At 44.3% G+C, this 18,601-nt stretch overlaps 1 protein-coding gene across 1 annotated transcript in view; it reads right to left on the bottom strand.

Annotated features, from left to right (window-relative positions):
• CDH13 (cadherin 13) overlaps window positions 1-18,601 on the bottom strand; it is an 879,383-nt gene that overhangs the window by 673,461 nt on the left and 187,321 nt on the right. Inside the window, exon 2 of the mRNA XM_055000790.1 lies at window positions 15,123-15,234. Within this exon, the coding sequence (XP_054856765.1) occupies window positions 15,123-15,234 (112 nt within the window). The remainder of the gene's footprint in view (window positions 1-15,122; window positions 15,235-18,601) is intronic.

The following is an 18,601-nucleotide window of genomic DNA, read 5'->3' as shown; positions in this document are numbered from 1 at the left end:
GTTGGTCATTGATTTAGGCTATTAGGAGAACAGCTGGCTGGCTTCAACCAACTAAAGCTCGGACATATTTCAAGAAAGTGTGATTTGTAAACTAGGCTGGTCCCTGGCTCATCTCCAGGAACTGATCTAATCTCAAATCGAGCTATTTGCTACAGTTCAGTCCCCAAAATTCATAACTAAAAGGTTAATGGACCATGTTGTTGCTGTCAAATCACCTTTATTTATGCGCAGGTTCCATCAGGAGAGTCGATGTTTTGTTTAAATAATAATAATAAAAAACAGTAACAGATGATGTCCATGCATTTGCTTTACGTTTTATTTTCTCTGAACAGTTAAAAGACCAGATGAGGAAACAGGAGGAAAAAAATAGTATCGGTTCATTTAAAGACCAGCATTCACACACTAGGGGCTGACTGACACTTTATGCTTCCCCCCCTTTCAATTTCTATGAACATACACTGAGTAAATAGTGTTTGACAAATATGAGACCCGGTTTGGTGTAGTGGTTAAGAGTGCGAAACTCTACTCTGGAGTAGAGATGGGCATGAACCGGAAAAAAACAAAACCATGTAGTTCATGGGTTTGTCAAATTTCACGAACCACAAACCACCAACTTTCACGAACTTGCTCCTGGTTTGCAAACTGGCTTGTTTGGTTCATGAAAACGGCACATCCAGGTCAGAAAATCATCACTTCCAGTTCAGCAGAAGGTCACTTCCGGGACAGCAGAAGTTCACTTCCAGGTCAGCAGAAGGTCTGCAGGAAGTCCATCCCCTGTTGCCTAGGAAACTGATTGATTGGCACCAGGCTGTCTGTAGGGATGAACCAAAAAATTAACCAAATGAACCAGCCTAAAGTTCGTAGCGGTTCGTCAGAAATGGGATCTGACAAACTACTGGTTCACGAACCACGAACCAGCCTGGTTAGTGCTTAATTTTGGTTCATATTTTGGTTCTTGCCCATCTCTCCTCTGGAGAACAGGGTTTGATTCCCCACTCCTCCACTTGAAGCCAGCTGGGTGACCTTGGTCAGTCACAGCTTCTAGGAGCTCTCTCAGCCGCACCCACTTCACAGGGTGTTTGTCGTGGGGATAATAACATATTTTGTAAACCTCTCTGAGTGGGCGTTAAGTTGTCCTGAAGGGCGGTATATAAATTGGATGCTATTATTATTAAGATGCATGCCAAAATTGTAAGAAAGGCAAATGCCACAGAACATGATGACTCCCCCCCCCCATCAAACATCTTTGCTCAGCAGTTCTCCAACATATGCTCAGGGCCAAGACAGGGTTCTGGGCAGCGGAATGCATATCACAGGTGGGTGGTTTTCAGAGAATACCCTGGGACTTAATGGCTTGGGCAAGCTTCTCTTCTCAGCCCTGGCTCACCAGTTGAATTGTGAGGATAATAATAATAATGACTTTGTTTACTGCTCTGAGTGGGGCATTAATCCGACTAGAAGAGCATAGCTGTTGTTATTATTATTAGTAGTAGTATTGATTAGGAGCCTATAAAACAACAAGAAGTAGAGGAGAAGCCCTAGCGAAGGGGTAGAGCATCTCCTTTGCATACAAAATTTGCTAGCATTTCGCCAGTCCTGTAAGGCAGAGCTATTCTGCCAGGCATTTGGTTGATTCCAGGCGGTGCCCCCTCCCCCCAGTTGAGGGGGAAGGGGTTAAATCATATGCCCTCCTATGCAGATGCTGTTGTCCATATTTTATACATATATTTGCTCTGGGAAGAACCACTGTATGGAACGTCAAATTCAAACTATGTGCTGCCTCTTTATTTATTTATATGTATATATATATGAAATTTGTATATTTGCATAGTTGTAATTTTAATGATTAGATGTAGAGTTTTTAAAGTTTTTAGTGATATTGAATATGTTGAATTGTTGTTATCTGCACTGAGCCCGCTGATGCGGGGAGGGCGGAATATAAATGTGATAAATTAAATTAAATTTAAAAGGCCCCAAGAGCAATCCTTGATTCCTCCAGTTCAAAGGCTCAAATAGTAGGTGATGAGAAAGACATCTAACGGAGATTTTGGAAAGCCACTGCTAGTCAAGAGTAAATTTTATTCATTTAGTAATACATCAACTTTCTTGCTGAGAATCAAGGCAGATTATACAGTGGCAATCAATGCAATCAATAGGATGAGATATCTGATAACCTATAGAGTAGGTCTTAGATTACAGCAGTCTGAGAGCTAAACTACAAGAATTGAATTACACAAGGAAGCTCATATGGGGAGTCGCAATGTTAGCCAGGAAGTGGAGTTTTAAAAGACAGATCTGAAGGCTTTGTTAATTTCCCCTCTCTACAAAGTCAGCTAAGACCACTCCTCAGAGGGTTTGTTTATTTCCTCTTCACCTCCTAGAAGGGGAGGTGAAACTGACAGAGCCTTCGGGAGGCAAAGAGGAAATAAACAAACTCTCTGAGGAGCAATCTTTGCTGCACTGTAGAGGGGAAATTAACAAAGCCTTCCAATCTGTCTTTTAAAACTCAGATTCCTGGGTAACATTGCAACTCCTTCACGTGCACGTCCTCGTGTAATTTGTCTCTTGCAGTTTAGCTCTGAAGCAAATAATGCCAACTTTGACAGGCTAAGGGTCTGCTCTGCTGATCAGGCAAGATGAGAAGACCAAGCTTCTAAGATTCTACCCAGTGATGTGGGAGGGAAGGCAGCGTGGCATAGCCCAATCTCATTAGAACACAGAAGCTAAGCAGGGTCAGTACTTGGATGGGTGACCATCAAGGAAGGCTCTGCAGAAGAAGGTGCAAGCAAACCACCCCTGTTTTTCATTTGCCTTGAAAACCCCTTGCTGAGGGTGCCATAAGTCTGCTGTGGCTTCACAATACATATGCACATATGAACCCAGTAATGCAATCCTTGCAAATAACATATACTTTAAAAAAAATCAGACTTAGCATGCTTGCTGTTTTCTTAAGCTGAGTCCCTTGTTGGCTTGCATTGACGATCTGTTCACAGTTCACAATAAGCAGCAGTTGGAGAGGCAAAATTGGTGGCCATCAGCTGTCTGTCTGTGTGCTAAAGGTCCTGAACCTTTACCACGAATTCCAGGGTTATGTTGAGCACATGGTTAGCTACCAGGTGAAGAGGCAATAAGCAACTAAAAGAATGAGCCAGATCAGAAGTTGGGTGGTGCAGTTGATCATACGAAGAAGGGCCCAGGTTAGAGATGGGCACGAACCAGAAAAAAATGGTTCATTGCAGTTTGTGGTTCATTGCGTTCCACAAACCACGAACCGGCACGAAATTGCCTGGTTCGCAAACTGGTTCATTTGGTTTGTGAATATGTCACTTCTGGGGCAGCAGAAGGTCTGCAGACAGCCACCCCACCCCCCACCCCCCGTTGCCTAGGAAACTGATTGATCAGTGCCATGCTGTCTGCAGTGACAAACCGAAAAACTAATCAAACGAAACGGGCTAAAAATTGTAGTGGTTTGTCACGGGTCATCAGAAATGCCCTCCAATGAACCACGGGCTCACAAACCAAAAAACAGCTCGGTTCATGACAAACTTTGGTTTGTATTTCAGTTCATGCCCGTCTCTAGCCCAGGTATTCACAAAACTAAATCCCAGGCTCCCCACTTGCAAGGAGGGTGCACTAAAAGTCTATTAAATGGAATGAAGAGACAAATGTTTCTGGTTCAAGCCCCCCGTGTCCTTAACATTTGACACAAAGCATTTTCATGAAAGAGACAGCAAGAAGGGTGAATGTTTGTTCTAATGAAAAGAAGATTGGAAAAAATATTTCCTATTTCTGGACCCTGGGATACTACCCACACATGAACTGATGCATCCTTAAACTTGAAAAGGGTATGGGGTGGGAGATTCTGTTTGAGAAACACAAGGCAAACTTTCCCTTGAATCTGTGGGACATTATGAGGTTCTTTGGATGGTTGCGCCATGAGAGACAGAAGTAATAAAAGCAAAGATCGGTACCCACACCCAACCCTGGCATGGACTCGGCACTGCAACCACCAATTAATTCTCTCTCACACTGCTCAATAGACTAGCTCTCCTCTGTTCTGAATGTTCCCTTAAAAGTTAAAATTAAATGTACATGCATAAAGATCAAAAGCTCGTCTCAGATCCATTTTCCTCTTAGGTCTCATTACAAGGCTGACACGTACAGTCAGAATGGCAACTGTTTCACCACCTGGCAATTTCTCAGTCGAGCTCTTCACAAGCTTTGATCATATGTAAAGCTAGCACCGCAGCTTGTGCGATGTTGTGATGGGCTCGGGAAGTTATGCTTGTATCGATGTTTGCAAACACACATTCCCTCGTGCGCAATCGGTTTTCAAACACAGAAAATGCTTGCATCCTTTAGATGGGATACCACCACATTTGGAAGTGACTGCACCCAAGCTGGAAGTGGCTGTAGCAAAACAGGGTTGAAATCATGCATTTTAATGGCCTCATGCAATCCCTGTAGGTTTCAGCTTTCACAGCGTATCTCTAAAACAGGAATTAGGAGCAACTGGCCTGCTTCATAAGATTGTTATGAAGACAAACTCAGTCAAAACCTCCATGGTTTTAGCAGCCTAACATCCTGCAGAGAAGACAAATGCCAGTAACAGCAAGATTGATCCTTTTCTTACATGAAGGGCAGGTCACAATGGCTCCATCCACATGTGGAAACACACTGAGGACAGGTAAACGCAACTGCTGTCCACAGCAGAGTGACCACAGTCCAGATGGGTATCTTGGGAGCTGGCATGGCATAGTGGATTGAGTGTTGGACCAGGATCTTGGGATATTCATGTCCAAATCTGCATTGCTACCATGGAAAATCACTGCATGACTTTGGACCCAACACACACGGTCAACCTGACCTAAATCACAGGGTGGTGGTTGTAAGAAAATGGAGGAAGGAGAACAACATCATGTCATGCTATGAGTCTCAACTGGGGACTGGGGAGGGTATAAATAAATATGTGCAAATGCATTTTCCAGCAGTGCCCGTGAATCGCTCTTAGTGGGGCTGACTTCTTTTAACAACTGGAATTTAAAGTTTGAAATAAATGAATTCGTGAGTTTTAGTGGTTCAACTCCTAACATATTGGACTTGGCCAGGCCTACACAGCAAGTCGGTTGGAAGCATATATCCCATTAAGATGAACATAACTGCCCCAAGGCTCCCTCCTTCTGGTCTGTGGTGTTTCCCAGTCTTAATATTTTCCTAAGGAAGGGGGTTGCATGAAGTCTCACATAGCTGTGACTTCTGGCTTTGCAAGACCATGAGACAAAGCTAGGAAGAGTATGTCATCTCTTACCAGTTGGCGAGAGACAACTGCAATAATTGGCAAAGCTGGACTCCAGAAGAACGGAACAGAAGCTGTGAGCAAAAGGGATGCATTCTGCTTACGCCTTCACATTACAAATGTTTTCCACACTTCATGCAAAACCATCGGGGAGCCAAGCTTTGCTGGGTCAGCTTGTAGCATTCTATTTGCACAATTTGCATCTCCCACAAGGAGTTGTTCTCGGCACCGACGCTCTTCTGCGGGCCCCACCGTCGTGTTCGCCAAAAGTGCAACTTCGTCAAAGAGTGCAGCGAGGGACACCTTTAAGCACTTGTGATTAATCAGTTAATAAATCCCCCACAGTGGAAGTAAATTAAGCTAAGAGCAACAGGGCAGACGGCGAGGGTTGGTTGGGAAATTCTTCATTAATATCCAGCTAGCTGCAGAGGAAGGAGTCTTCCTCAGGATAACCAATATCCCCCCCTCCCCAATCTCGAAGCACTGCAAACTCTGAAAACCCAATCCATCATGGAAGAGACAGAAGAGGTCAGCCATTAATTAACATCCAAATTAAAGCTTTTCAAGTAAGGGTCACAACTGCCTTTGTTTTGACATTTAAATCACTGGCAAGGCGCTTCCTTGTTTAGCATGCAAGGCACACTGTCCCGATGCTTTTTTGTTAATTGCCTTCATTTTTCATGTGTACCATTTGATTTATTTTCCAATAGCAAAAAAAAAAAAAGCTACCCCCCCTCCTCGAAAGCCACAACTCATGTATGTTAAAATTGAAACATGATTAATGTAACACAGCGAGATGTCCGGATGTAAAATGGCTGCTCGGGAGCATTAGATCATCCCAACGTGATGGAAGAATCTTGCCAAACGGTCATGAATTGGGACCTTGTTAAAGCAGCATGATGCTAACATGAAGCACGGTCCCAAACCCGAATGTAAAGCGAGAAAAGGGGTTGTAGAGCTCATTTATCTGATGATCAAGTAGAGGCTTTCCTTCTTGCAATTTACCAGAAGCAGTTCGGTCTTAGGAGTGTTAAACGATTAATGCAAATGGGAAACTTTATGGAATCTTCTTCTGATGATCAAAAGGGCAATGGCAAGGAGAAAGGAAGAGAAGCGGAGATGCTAGGTTGAGACTCGGACCCTGCAGGACTTATTACAGTTCCGCCAGGCCTGTAAAATGAAGATGTTCCGCCAGGCGTATGAGTGGTTGAGGAGTTGGCAAACTATCCTGCTGGTCCTTTTTCTGTTTTGTTCCACTCCACTGTCTAATGAGATCTGTCTAGGGGTGCCATTCCCCTGCCTGGGGTGGAGAATTCCCTGGTCCCACCCTCCACCTCTGCCCCTGCTTACCTAGATGGCAGGGAGGTGCTTTCCAGGACGTACCCCCCACACCCACAGTGGTCCAATTTGGCCTGAATTGTGCCCTGCAGTGGGCCCGATTTGGCGCTCTGATGAGCAAGGGAGTGTTCCCAGGCTGCTCCTTGACCCACATGATGGTGTCACTTCCTGGAAGTGATGTCACCACACAATCCGGAAAAGCGTGTCCACAGGCCCCTGATCTCCCACTGGGGGAGTGGAGGGACATGACAACCCTAGATGTGTCATGCTACCCAGAGTGATATGTATTGATATTTTATTGTTTTATAATTTTAAATTGTACTAATTATTGTATTTATTGTACATATATTTTTTGAAATTGTGGCTTTATGATTTTATGATCCACTCGGAGCCTGCTCACAGGGACGGTGGGATAAAAATCCAACAAATAAATAAATAGGCTAACCAGAATGGCTAACCACAGTTTGTGGGGCACACTCACGGCATGTCACAATGATGTCACTTCCAGGAGTGATGTCATTGCACAGGCTGCAGGCCAATTTGGGCCCCAAGTGGGCCAATTTTTTAAGAATCAGCCTGGTGAGATGCCTGCATGATGACATCACTTCTGGAAGATCTCCAAAAGATGATTGCCAAGTTTCCCACCTTCATACATGGAGGGTAAGGGGATCCCATCTCCCTCCTCTCCACAAACTCCACCCTCCCTTGGCTCCTCCCCAAGTTTGAAACCGTGACCTCCCCATGAAAACTGTTGTGCTAGAAGAGTGAATTATGGTGCCTTGAATTACGACCCAGCTACACTGGAGTATTGGGAGTGAAACGGGCAAGTGCAATTCATAGTGATTGATTGGAACCCTTAACGGACTGTACTACAAGTCTGGACCTTCCTCACTTGTATAAATTATGAATGCTGTTGACATTTAAATGCAATATTATTGAGATATTGATATGGAATATTATTGACCTAGTGTTATTGCTGAGACTGTTGTAGAACTTTTTGTATATATTTCTAAATTATAGCACTGAACACTTCAAAACGTTTCTAGTTTTGGAGTTCATTGTTTTTGTGAGAGCTATTCGCTGCAATCCTCCCTCAAATCTCCAGGAATTCCCTAAGCTGGCGATGGCAATCATGCCCTGAGGTGGATAATTCAGACAAGACTGATCTTATCAGATCTCAAAAGCCAAGTGCAGTCAGCCTGTCTGGAGATCAGGGGGCGGGGCCACCAGCCATGTGACCATTTTCTCCTAGGGCAACCCACTGAGTTCCATCACCTCTTCTCCCAGAAAAAAGCCCTGCCTTACACACATTGGGATAACCCCCCCCCAAAAAAAAACAAATTGTGACAGCTTACTAACAAGCAATATATTCAATAATTATTCAGTAACGTTTTTATAAATCACACTTGCATGAATAACAACAGTCTATAAAATAAAGAATATCTATATCACAATTCATCCACAGTGTTAGTTTCTGTGTCATTCCACACCCATAAAGTGCTAGTGCTTATTTCCAAACATTCACCATTTAAATATACATTATATAATAGATATTATACAATAAATACTATACAATAAATAATCAGATCAATATTGCACTAGACACCTTCTGGTATGATAAGTCTATAAGTGGGTAAACCAATTGTGAAGCACTTAAAACAGTTCAATGAGTCCAGTCAAAAACCTGAGCTGTTATGGATAGAAGTACAGCCGGCCTTTGGAGCAGAAGAGTCTTGTGTGACTGAACGGTTCGTCCAGTTCGCTTTCCAATCCCATTTCATTATCTTCCTCAGTGTACACATAATCAACTCCATACTGAAATAAACAAACTACAAGTAACCACTCGTCTCTTCACATGTTAAATGGCTCAAACCACCTCTGTTTGTCTCTTGCCTGAATATCCTATGGGGTTGCCATACCTTACACACATGGCACCTTACACAAACACACATGCACACACATTCACACACACAGGAATTTTTCTGGCAGAGGGCTTTTCTGCACAGGTTAGCAGCTGAAATATTTCCTTTACAATATTCTCTCTCCAGCCCAACTCAAAACCTTCTTATGTTGCTTAATTTTATTTCCCAGTGGAAAGTAGTTTTAAAGTTTGCTGGAAGTGGGAAATAACTTTTTTATTGCTCTGGCGCACTCACAAATAAAGAGATACTGCCTGTCTTTGCATCGGCTTCTTCTTTCTCTTCCTCTCGTAAGTTTAGTGTATAATGAATACAGCAGCATTTACAGCTAACTAGTAAATACATTATAAAAACCCGACTATAACCACACTTAATTACTGGAGGAAACATTGGTCACAGAACGGGCAACGTGTTCCTGCTTAAATTAAAAAAGATCGGGAGGGGCAGAAGCAGAGGAGAGGGGGAGGGGAAAAACTCCATGCAGGCAAAATATTATTGTTTCCTTTGCTCTTCTGCCGAGAATTAAAAGTAGTTGGTTTATCGAAGACTGCAAAAGCAATCACTGATATACTTTCTTTGCATATTTGCTGTATTAATTGACATGCTCATGGCAAGCTGCACACATGCAGACATGATGGGTAAATCTCGTTGTTCTTAAGTAATGGCAACATTTTAAAAAACGCTAAGTGTACTCAAAGAGTCAATTAAAAATATTGATGGTTCTGCTGAAAAGTCTATAGTTTAGGGTACTTCTGCTCCAAACCATCATTAAATTTGATTGAATCAGGTGCCCACCATGTTCAAATCAGGGATAAAGATTCTTATCTAATTCTAATAACATCCCTATGAGGTAGGCCATGATTTTCCATGTCCAGCTAAAACTCAGGGACTACTACCTTTTCGTAAGGGTTAGTTATAAATTGTTCTTTTATTAGTGGAACCAGCAGATGAGAGAATATTTACCTACTAATCACAACTCATAAAAGTCCCTGAACCCAAAACTTGCCTCATTAAGTTCCCATGAGCTCTGAGACTTTATTTCATGAGATTTCACTGAGCAACTTAATAACATAAGTGATGGATCAGACCAAACGTTCATCCAGTCCAACTTCCCGTTTCCCACAATGACCAACTGAAAGCCCTCAGTAGGCCTTCCGTCACAGCATGGGGACCAAAGCGCCCCCCCCCATTTGTAGCTGTAGGTTTGGCAGCTCTGGGTTGGGAGAGCCAGTTTGGTGTAGTGGTTAAGCGGGATTCTAATCTGGAGAGGCGGGTTTGATTCCCCACTCCTCCACTTGAAGCCAGCTGGGTGACCTTGGGTCAGTCACAGCTCTCTCAGAGTTCTCTCAGCTCCACCCACCTCACAGAATGATTGTTGTTGTGGGGATAATAATGACATACTTTGTAAACCGCTCTGAGTGGGTGTTAAGTCATCCTGAAGGGCTGTATATAAATCTAATGTTGTTACTGTTATTACTGTTGTTGTTGTTGTTGTTGTTATTTGAGGGGTGGACCCTGATGAGGGTGGGGTTGGGGTAGGGGCTGGAGCTCAGCAGGTTATAATCCACCCACCAAAGCAGCCTTTTTCTCCAGGGGAACTGATCTCTGTGGCCTGGAGAGCAGTTGTAATTTCAGGAGCTCTCCAGGCCCCACATGGAGGCTGGCAACCCTATTTGTAGCCCTCCATCAACTGCCTCTGAAGCATCAAGCTTCCATTTTGCTCTCAGGCCTAACAGAAAATACAAACTCAACCAAACCAAGTATTTTGTGCTCAGATTAGCAGTGGGCCCCCAAGGTCTTAGGCAGAGGCATTTTCCAGCCCTGCTACCTAATAGATTTTAATTGGAGATATCAGAGATTGGACCAGGAGCCTTCTGCATGCAAAACATTATAAATAAGTCACACCACTGATCTACCTTGCAAGGAGTTCCCAACCTCCAGATGGTGGCTGGAGATCTCCTGGAATTACAACTGATCCCCAGGCAACAGAGATCAGTTCTCCTGGAGGAAACAGCTACCTTTGAAGGTGGACTTTTTGCATTATACACAGTTGAGGCCCTTCCCCTCCCCAAAGCTCAACCTCCCCAGGTTCCACCCCCCACCAAATCTCCTGGACTTTCCCTAACCAGAGCTAGCAACCAGAACTAAAACAATGCAAGGATTTATTTCCAAATGATGGGCTAGAGTTAGATGCAAATGAGTCATAAGCACAGGAATGCACGAAGAGAAGAGATTCTTACACCTGCAGCCATAGCTTCACTCAATCATAGAGCTGGGTCAGAGGTTTTCCTAGATCGTCTCCACCCTACCTACTAATGATACACCAAAGTATCCTACTCCATTTTGACTCATCTGCAGCATTTGGCTTTCTACAGATTCTGTTTCTAGAAAAGTGTTCGGTCCTTATGACAGTGTCACCTTTTTGTTCCTAATCAGGGGCTCGGGATTAGGAGCAGTAGTACAGAGTTACTACTGTATTTCTGCTAAAGCAAAATGGGAAGTGAATCGGGAGGTGACTGTATGGGCAAGACATCCAGCAATTTTCAGAAGAAGCCAAAGGATTTTCCATAAGAACTATGAAATTCTTCAAAAGGTCTGCATGAGTGTGTGGGATATTTTGTTAACACGAACAAAGCAAGGTACCTAGGACAGATGTAATGCTGAGCTGAATGCTGCTAGGTTCCATTTCTGACTCAGAAGTCAAGATTAGGGAAGGGCTCCAATCCCTCCCCAAAGCCCCTCACCCTATATTTTTTCATAGTTGTTATTACACAGCCATTCTGTGCTCACTGTTATTTCTCTCCCCCTCCCCCATCACTATTTGGTAGCCGTGTTTGTTTCTTCCTTCCTTCCTTGATGGATACCAACCAATCAGGGATCACGTATTGGATATGACATCACAACACAGCACAGCCAGTCAGATTTTGCTAAGCACAGGTATCTCAAAGGGCAAATGGAACTCTCTAATAGACAAGGACAAAGATTCCTGTGCTGGTCATTTCATGATCCTAACCAATCAGGAATCACTCAAAGCATCAAACAGCTTCTTGGCCTTCTTTTAGAATGATTCTCACCCACCCATACTCTAAAACAATTGTCTGCAGAGGGGTGCCTTCTATCTCTGGAGCAGTTTTGCCAATGCTTCAATTCAGTGATAGTTAGAACTGATGTACAAGAATTTAAATTCTGTCACTCCCCCCTCCCTCGCCAAGCTGCAGGGCGACACACTGGATTGAGATGGTGCCACAGAAATACTAAATGAGACGACACCCTTCACACAACCTGAATTGGGACCTACAGCATTCTGAGCTGATTAAATTATCTAGAACTGTGCTCTGACGACACATCACTGTTGTACATTATGTAGCAAGGCAATTTGGTCCCTCTGTTGATTAGAATGGCCTCATTTCTTAGATTGCCTGGAGACAATGAACATCAGATTTCTCTCTCTCTCTCTCTCTCTCTGCACTAATATTAATAATTGTATCTTAATTATTGTGTCAGTTTCACACCAGCACAATTTGCTGGGTCATCACAGATCGCGCAATCAAATGTGGCTGAAACAGCTTGTCCTTTCTATACCATTGAGCAGAGAGAGAAGAAAATCAGCAAGACATCCGGCCCAAACATGTGAGGGTATAGCAGAGTCTTGATGTGGCCAGCGACAAAGGCAGGAGACGGCCCTTTCTCCAAAATGATTTCTTTTAAACAAATGTGCAGTGCTGACCTCTGAGATTTAAAAAGCCCTCCACAATATGGCTAAACTGGCTGTTCTAATTAAAATCTAAGCATCTAGGTTTCTCCATCCTCTTTCTATGCTGCTCTCTCTTTCTCTCTTTCCCCACTTGACTTTCTGTCATCTAGGGATATGCAAAGCAAGTTAGAGAATTAAAAATAAAAATAAAACACACTAAATAAATAAAAGGAACACAATTAAACAGTAGAACAGAGGCTCAAACAAGCCTACTCGGTGAAATGGGGAACTTGGGTCTGAGCTATGCCACTACAGACAGAAGATGGGAAATCACACGAGGAATGCTACTTCAAAAAAAAAATTCTTACACATAGGCAATTAACTTTATTGGGAGAAAGAGCTTTAAGCAAGCCTTCTTGACAAGCTTCTCTCCTAAAAGCAAAGATTTACTGTAGTTCTTTCCATCAAATAAGCACACACTCAATGTGAAATGACCTGCTTTCAGCCCCCCACTCCAACTTTGTCACACTGTTCTAATCCATCCCATCAGAAGAAAAAAATCACTGCACTAATGCATTATGTCACTTCTCGGGAAAACCCAAAAGGTATGTCATGCTGCTCTAGGAATTGGCAGAAACTCAATGGTAAAACCATAGAGTTTCTCTTTATTTCTAGAACATTGTGACATCACTTCTAGTTTTTCCCTGGAAGTGATATAACGTCATTACACCGACAGTGCCCTCCATGCCCCGCCCCCCAGTCTCCTGCTAGGTACCATTGGATGGCTTGCAACCCTATGTGGAATGATACTGACCGGAAAGAGGATTACCATATCAATGAAAACCAGGCCCCTGAAAACACTGTAAGCTTCTTACCATCTCAACAATTGGGCAGAAGAACAGAGGAATATGTCAATTTCCTAAACATTCCAATGGAGTTATCAGTCCTGGTCACATTTGTAATCTTGGAAGCCAAACAGGACAAAGCATCACCTTCTGGCTTTATCTTCAATCAGTGTTCTATAAGAGCCGGCCTAATTGAGAATTATACTAAAGGGATGATAAATACAGGAAAGTGGGATTTCTAAAACCCAAGTCACGATCTTAACAAACTGGAGTAAGGGCACTGTTTAGAATCAACACAATAAAACATAACATTTCAACACACATGATCAGCTATTCACAAGTGCATTTGAACACCTAAAAAAAGTTTTAAGACTGAAGAAGGGCAGGATATGGGTCCAATAGCATCTTAAAGACCAACTAGGTTTTCAAGGTACGAGCTTTCGAGAGTCAAAGCTCCTTCGTCAAATACAAAGAGCAGGAAAAGGAAGGAAACTTTATATTCCAGGCAGAGGAGAGAGGGCATCATAAATTAAAGTGTCAGTGTCAGTTAAGCTGTAATATGTTATGATTAGCCTGGTATAGCAGGGGCATGAAGTGCAGAAAATTAGTATCCGTAAAGCGAGAAAAATCGTATGTCAATGCAACTTATCAGGGTAGAGCTCAATCTCTTACCAAGAAAGGCACCAGAAATCACTGAAGAAAATGGAGAGTATTTAGGTATCTTTTCATCTTTGGGAAGCAAACTTTGGGAAGTCAAGAGCTTCTGTGATAAATAGGACTGGCCCTGTTGATCAACAACAGTGTTGGAAGGACACGAACCCCGCATTACTGCATTATGTTTACAACATACTGATTGGGAAACTGAGAAGGCTGGAGCCGTTCTGCGCCAAGCCTTTTTGACCCAACAAAGACATGTGAAAAACAGATAGCAAAAAGGTCAGTGCTAGGGTCCTTCATCCCCTAGCAACCGCTCAGGGCTGTGCTAGGAGACTTACTTCCCAAGCTTCAAAACAGTGGGCAATTAGATTAAGAACTCTACAATTCTGTCACAACCGAGGCAAGTCAAAACCCAGGCCTCAACCTGCACGGCCATTTTCTGAAGCCGAAGCACGGCAGCATCTGGAATCCTCCAATAAATAATACAGCTAAAATCAGACTTAGACAATGGTGATGTCCCTCTGCTCTAAAACGGTTTGTGCATCAGGAGGAGCCAGACTTCCGGCATACTATAAAAGAAACACCAAGCCTTGAAGCCATAATGCAGGCACCTAAACCCTTTATCTATGACTAATGAATCCACAACACCAAAGCATCTTATGATACCAGTTCTGTCCCCTCGGTACAGAGGATGGAATAGCTCAAGAACAGAGAGTACAGTTAAAACTTCACTGTCCGTTTGGTCTTCACTCTTTTATGGCCAAGGTACCAAAAGCATCTTCTACCAGAGCCATTTTTTTAAATCTGACAGCCATCCACTGAAAATGGGATTTGGATATTTGGTACGTCCCTGCTCCTCCACAGAAGCAAACATTTGGCCACTCAAGACTTACGATGCTGATTTTTTTTTTTAAAAAATGTCTTCTGAAACATCTGCAAACTCTTGGATCGGGTTCCCGAATTCAGGACAAACCAAAACATTCGCTGGGGAATATTTTGAGAAGCAACTCAGATTTCTCTATGGTGGCCATTCACGATCAGAACGACACATTTAAGCGCTAAATCACACAAGGAAAAGGGTATAGGATTATCCCCAATTTCTGTGTAAATATTCAAGTACACCACAGATCAGAGTAAAGGAGATTTTCAATACACATAAAAATGTCATAACACAGTAAAGGTCAGAGTCTGTATGAATATAGGATTAGGAAGAGGGTTTAAAAAAAATACCATGAAATCAAGTAGATATCACACAAGGGAACATAAGGATAGCAAATCCTCTAATATATTCAAAATGTGATAGGAACTCCCAGACACTGGTTGATACAATTTTTCATGCAAAAAAAAAGGACATATGAAAAGAAGATTCTTACAGTTCAGAACTGGCTGGTCCGCTGTGAATTCAGATGGGTGTTCAATATGAAAAACCTTTTGTTGGAATCCAGGGTTGCATTCTAAGTCTTCCGCAAATGCAAGCGGCAGCACCTGACAAAACAAATGGAAAGGACTTTTCATATCTGCTTGTTCACCGCTCATGCCGGCTTTTGCGAACGATAGCAGGTTTCGAATTCAGCCGTCAGGAGATTAAAAGTGGTCCCCTCACATTGCGCCATCTTTTAAAAAAATTAGTTATTGCCTTGAGGGTATAAAATTACATTTCATACAATCTGAAAGAAAGAAACATTTCCCATGAAACCAAATCTAATGCAGGTAACAAAGCACATCAGACTGATATTTGAGGTTTGCCTCTTTGACGAAACGTACTGGGGAAGTATTCCATTTGTGGCCTAATGTTTTTGGAGACCGAGCGCCACCGATTTCCAAGGTGTGCTTTGATTACTGGACACACACACACACACAAACCTGAGAAAGAAACTATTAGAGTCTGTTGGAATGTTTGCATCTGAATATATTAAAATCAAAGTTTGAAGGTGCCTCATGCCCAGGGCCGGCCCGCCCACTGAGGCCAGCCCGGCAGCCGCGTCAGGATGGTATGGCGTCAGAGGGGCGCTGGCCTGGGGGCAAGGGCGCGTGCCACGGAGCTGCCACCACCGCCGCCAGCCAGGAGCATGTGCTGGCTGCAGCAGCGTGGGGCAGTTGAGGGGGCAGCTCCCATTCAGTTGCTCTGTGAGCCAGGCGCACCCAGCGGCCAGGGAGGCTGGCTGTGCCTGGCCCACAGAGCAACTGAATGGGAGAGCTGGAAGCCCCCCTCCCCATGCGCACCAGCCCTGTGTGATGATGTCACACGCTGTGACGTCAACATGCAGACCGACACGCGCATGCACAGAGGCAGCCGTTAAGCTTCCTCAGGTGCAGGCAATGCTGGAGCCAGCCCTGCTCACACCCAAGCCAATAACTGTCTGGTTTTTCCTCCTCTTCTTATTTTAAACTGAGAATCTGACATCGTACAAACCCAGCAGTTCCTAGTCTACCGAGGAAGGAAGGCGATGAGAAAAAAGATCCCAGCACTGGAGCATGAAATCCTTTTCATTTGGAGATGCTAGAGACTCATCCTAGGACCTTACAGGCACGGGTTCTGCTACAAAGCTTCACTCCCTGTCAGCAACGCGAGAGCATATTTCCAGCAGCCCAACAGACACAGCAAAAATATGGCGTGTTGGAATAATGCCATAGCAGCAGGGACGCCAAACACCAAACTCTTTGACAGCTTATTGTGCAGACTAATCCATCATCAAAGACATTGAGGCTTTCCACCCTAGACACTTCCATTGCTCAGGAGAAAGCGGAAGACACGGAATGCAGGAAGAAAACATCACTTTCCCTTTCCAGCTCAGGTCACAATCTTCACCCCTCCCCCCATCACTCAAAAGATGTTTACCTGGAAGAAGAGTGGAGATGAAAGCTTTACAACAAGCTAGAGGTGATTGTGAAGGTGATACTTAAGTACGGTTTGTGCCTGTGTTCCTGGGAGAACTCAGATGCGCTTTGCCTCCATAGCAGAGCCTGGGGTAAGGGTGAGCAGGATAAAAGCTGAAGACAGCAGTGGCCCAAACTGGTCAGCATCTGCTTGCAAAGACCTGTGCTAAATCCCTGAGTGCCACCCAAACCCTGAAAGGCCATTTTTTCCTAGGCATTAAAATTGATTCACCCCTCTGAGTACTTCGAATGTGGCACTCCCCCATCCACGGCAGCAGCTGCTTGGCTGGGGGGCCAGGATTTGCCTCCCTGGAGGAGGGGGAGGCAGACAAGGCTTCCCGGGCATATGGATATGCTGGGGTGGGTGGTGACACAGGCCATATAAGGCCGCTCCACCCACCCAGCAGCCATTTGCGTCTTGTGAATGGCCCACCCACCTCACCCTATTTCAGTGCAAGTTAGTCAGTTGCCATTTATTGGGGCCATGTAGGAATTTTTCTCCTGTTCCTACCTGGAACAGGTAGGAACCTACCTTGCACTGGCAATACGGAGGGGGCAATTAATTGTAGGGGGGTCATTTAGCCACTCCCCAGGCATGTTAGAAGTAGGGGGGAAAGCCACGGGGTGGCGAGCACCTATGGCATATCCCCATGGGTGAGGAATTGGGGTCTGTCAGAAGCAGCTGGCAGCCTCGCTGCACGGTTGTGAGGACAGACACCCAGTGGGAAACCCCTGTACAAGCCATTCCTCCCCTGAGCATTGCGGCTGGGGGAGCTTTAAGGGGGAACCACATCAACTGGCCAGGCCAGGGCACAGCCATACAAGGGATGGCTCGTACCCGGGGCAGAAGGTGGTTTGCCAAGACAGGTCAGGGTGGAGGTCCAAAGGAAATGGCAGGTTCAGTGGGTAAACTTTATGGAATAATAATAATGCACTTATAACTGTGCTTATATACCATTCTTCTAGATTAGTGCCCCACTCAGAGCGGGGAACAAGGCCAGTGTTATTATCATCCCCACAATACAGCTGGGGAGTTGGGTTGAGAGGAGGGGCTTCACCAAGACCACCTGCTGAGCTCAGGGCAGTGGTGGGACTCAAACCAGCAGAGGGCTGAATTGCAGCCTACTTAACCACCGTGCCACAGTAGCTTTCATAATGATAACTATGCTTATCTACCACTCTTCTAGACAGATCAGTGCCCCACTCAGAGCACTGAACAAAGTCAGTATTATTATCATCCCCAAAATACAGCTGGGGAGTGGCTTACCGAAGGCCACCTGCTGAGCTCATGGCAGTAGTGGGATTCGAACCAGCAGAGTGCTGATTCACAGCCCAACCACTTAACCACCGTGCTACAGCAGCTCTCAAATAATAATAACTGTGCGTACCTACAGTTCTTCTAGACAAATTAGTGCCCCACTCAGAGCTGTGAACAAAGTCAGTGTCATTATTATCCCAACAATACAGCCGGGGAGCTGGACCTGAGAGTAGTGGCTTACCAAGGCCACCTGTTGAGCTCATGGCAGTAGTGGGATTCCAACCATTTAACAACTATGCGCCAGCAGCTCTCACATCCCCAATAAGTTCCTTCCCCTCCCCAAACTCTGCCATCCCCAAATCTCCAGGAATTTCCAAACCTGGAGTTAGCAACCCTATTCCCATCCCTTGTTTTGCCATACCATGATCAATGAATAATTTGTTTTAGCATTTAGAAATATGGTTGATTTCAAAGTATTAAACTTTTTTTTTTAAAGGACAAAGATCCCTACCTCTGGCACCTTCGTTGCTAGGACTGAATCCAACTGCTAGGCAATCGATCGCATCAGAGCCACAGAAACAACGTTCACGGAGATGAGCTAAGTGGGAACGGGAACGAGGCACTGTAGCCAGACAGCTCCATGACAAGACAAGTTGGCAAGCCTCAAGCACAGCAGACGGACACATTTCTCATCCTGAAATGGCTCCCTTCACATTC

This window comes from Eublepharis macularius, chromosome 16, assembly GCF_028583425.1.
Source record: "Eublepharis macularius isolate TG4126 chromosome 16, MPM_Emac_v1.0, whole genome shotgun sequence".
NCBI lineage: Eukaryota > Metazoa > Chordata > Lepidosauria > Squamata > Eublepharidae > Eublepharis > Eublepharis macularius.
The sequence above is the reverse complement of the archived record's forward strand: the minus strand, read 5'-3'. Positions and strand labels throughout refer to the sequence as shown.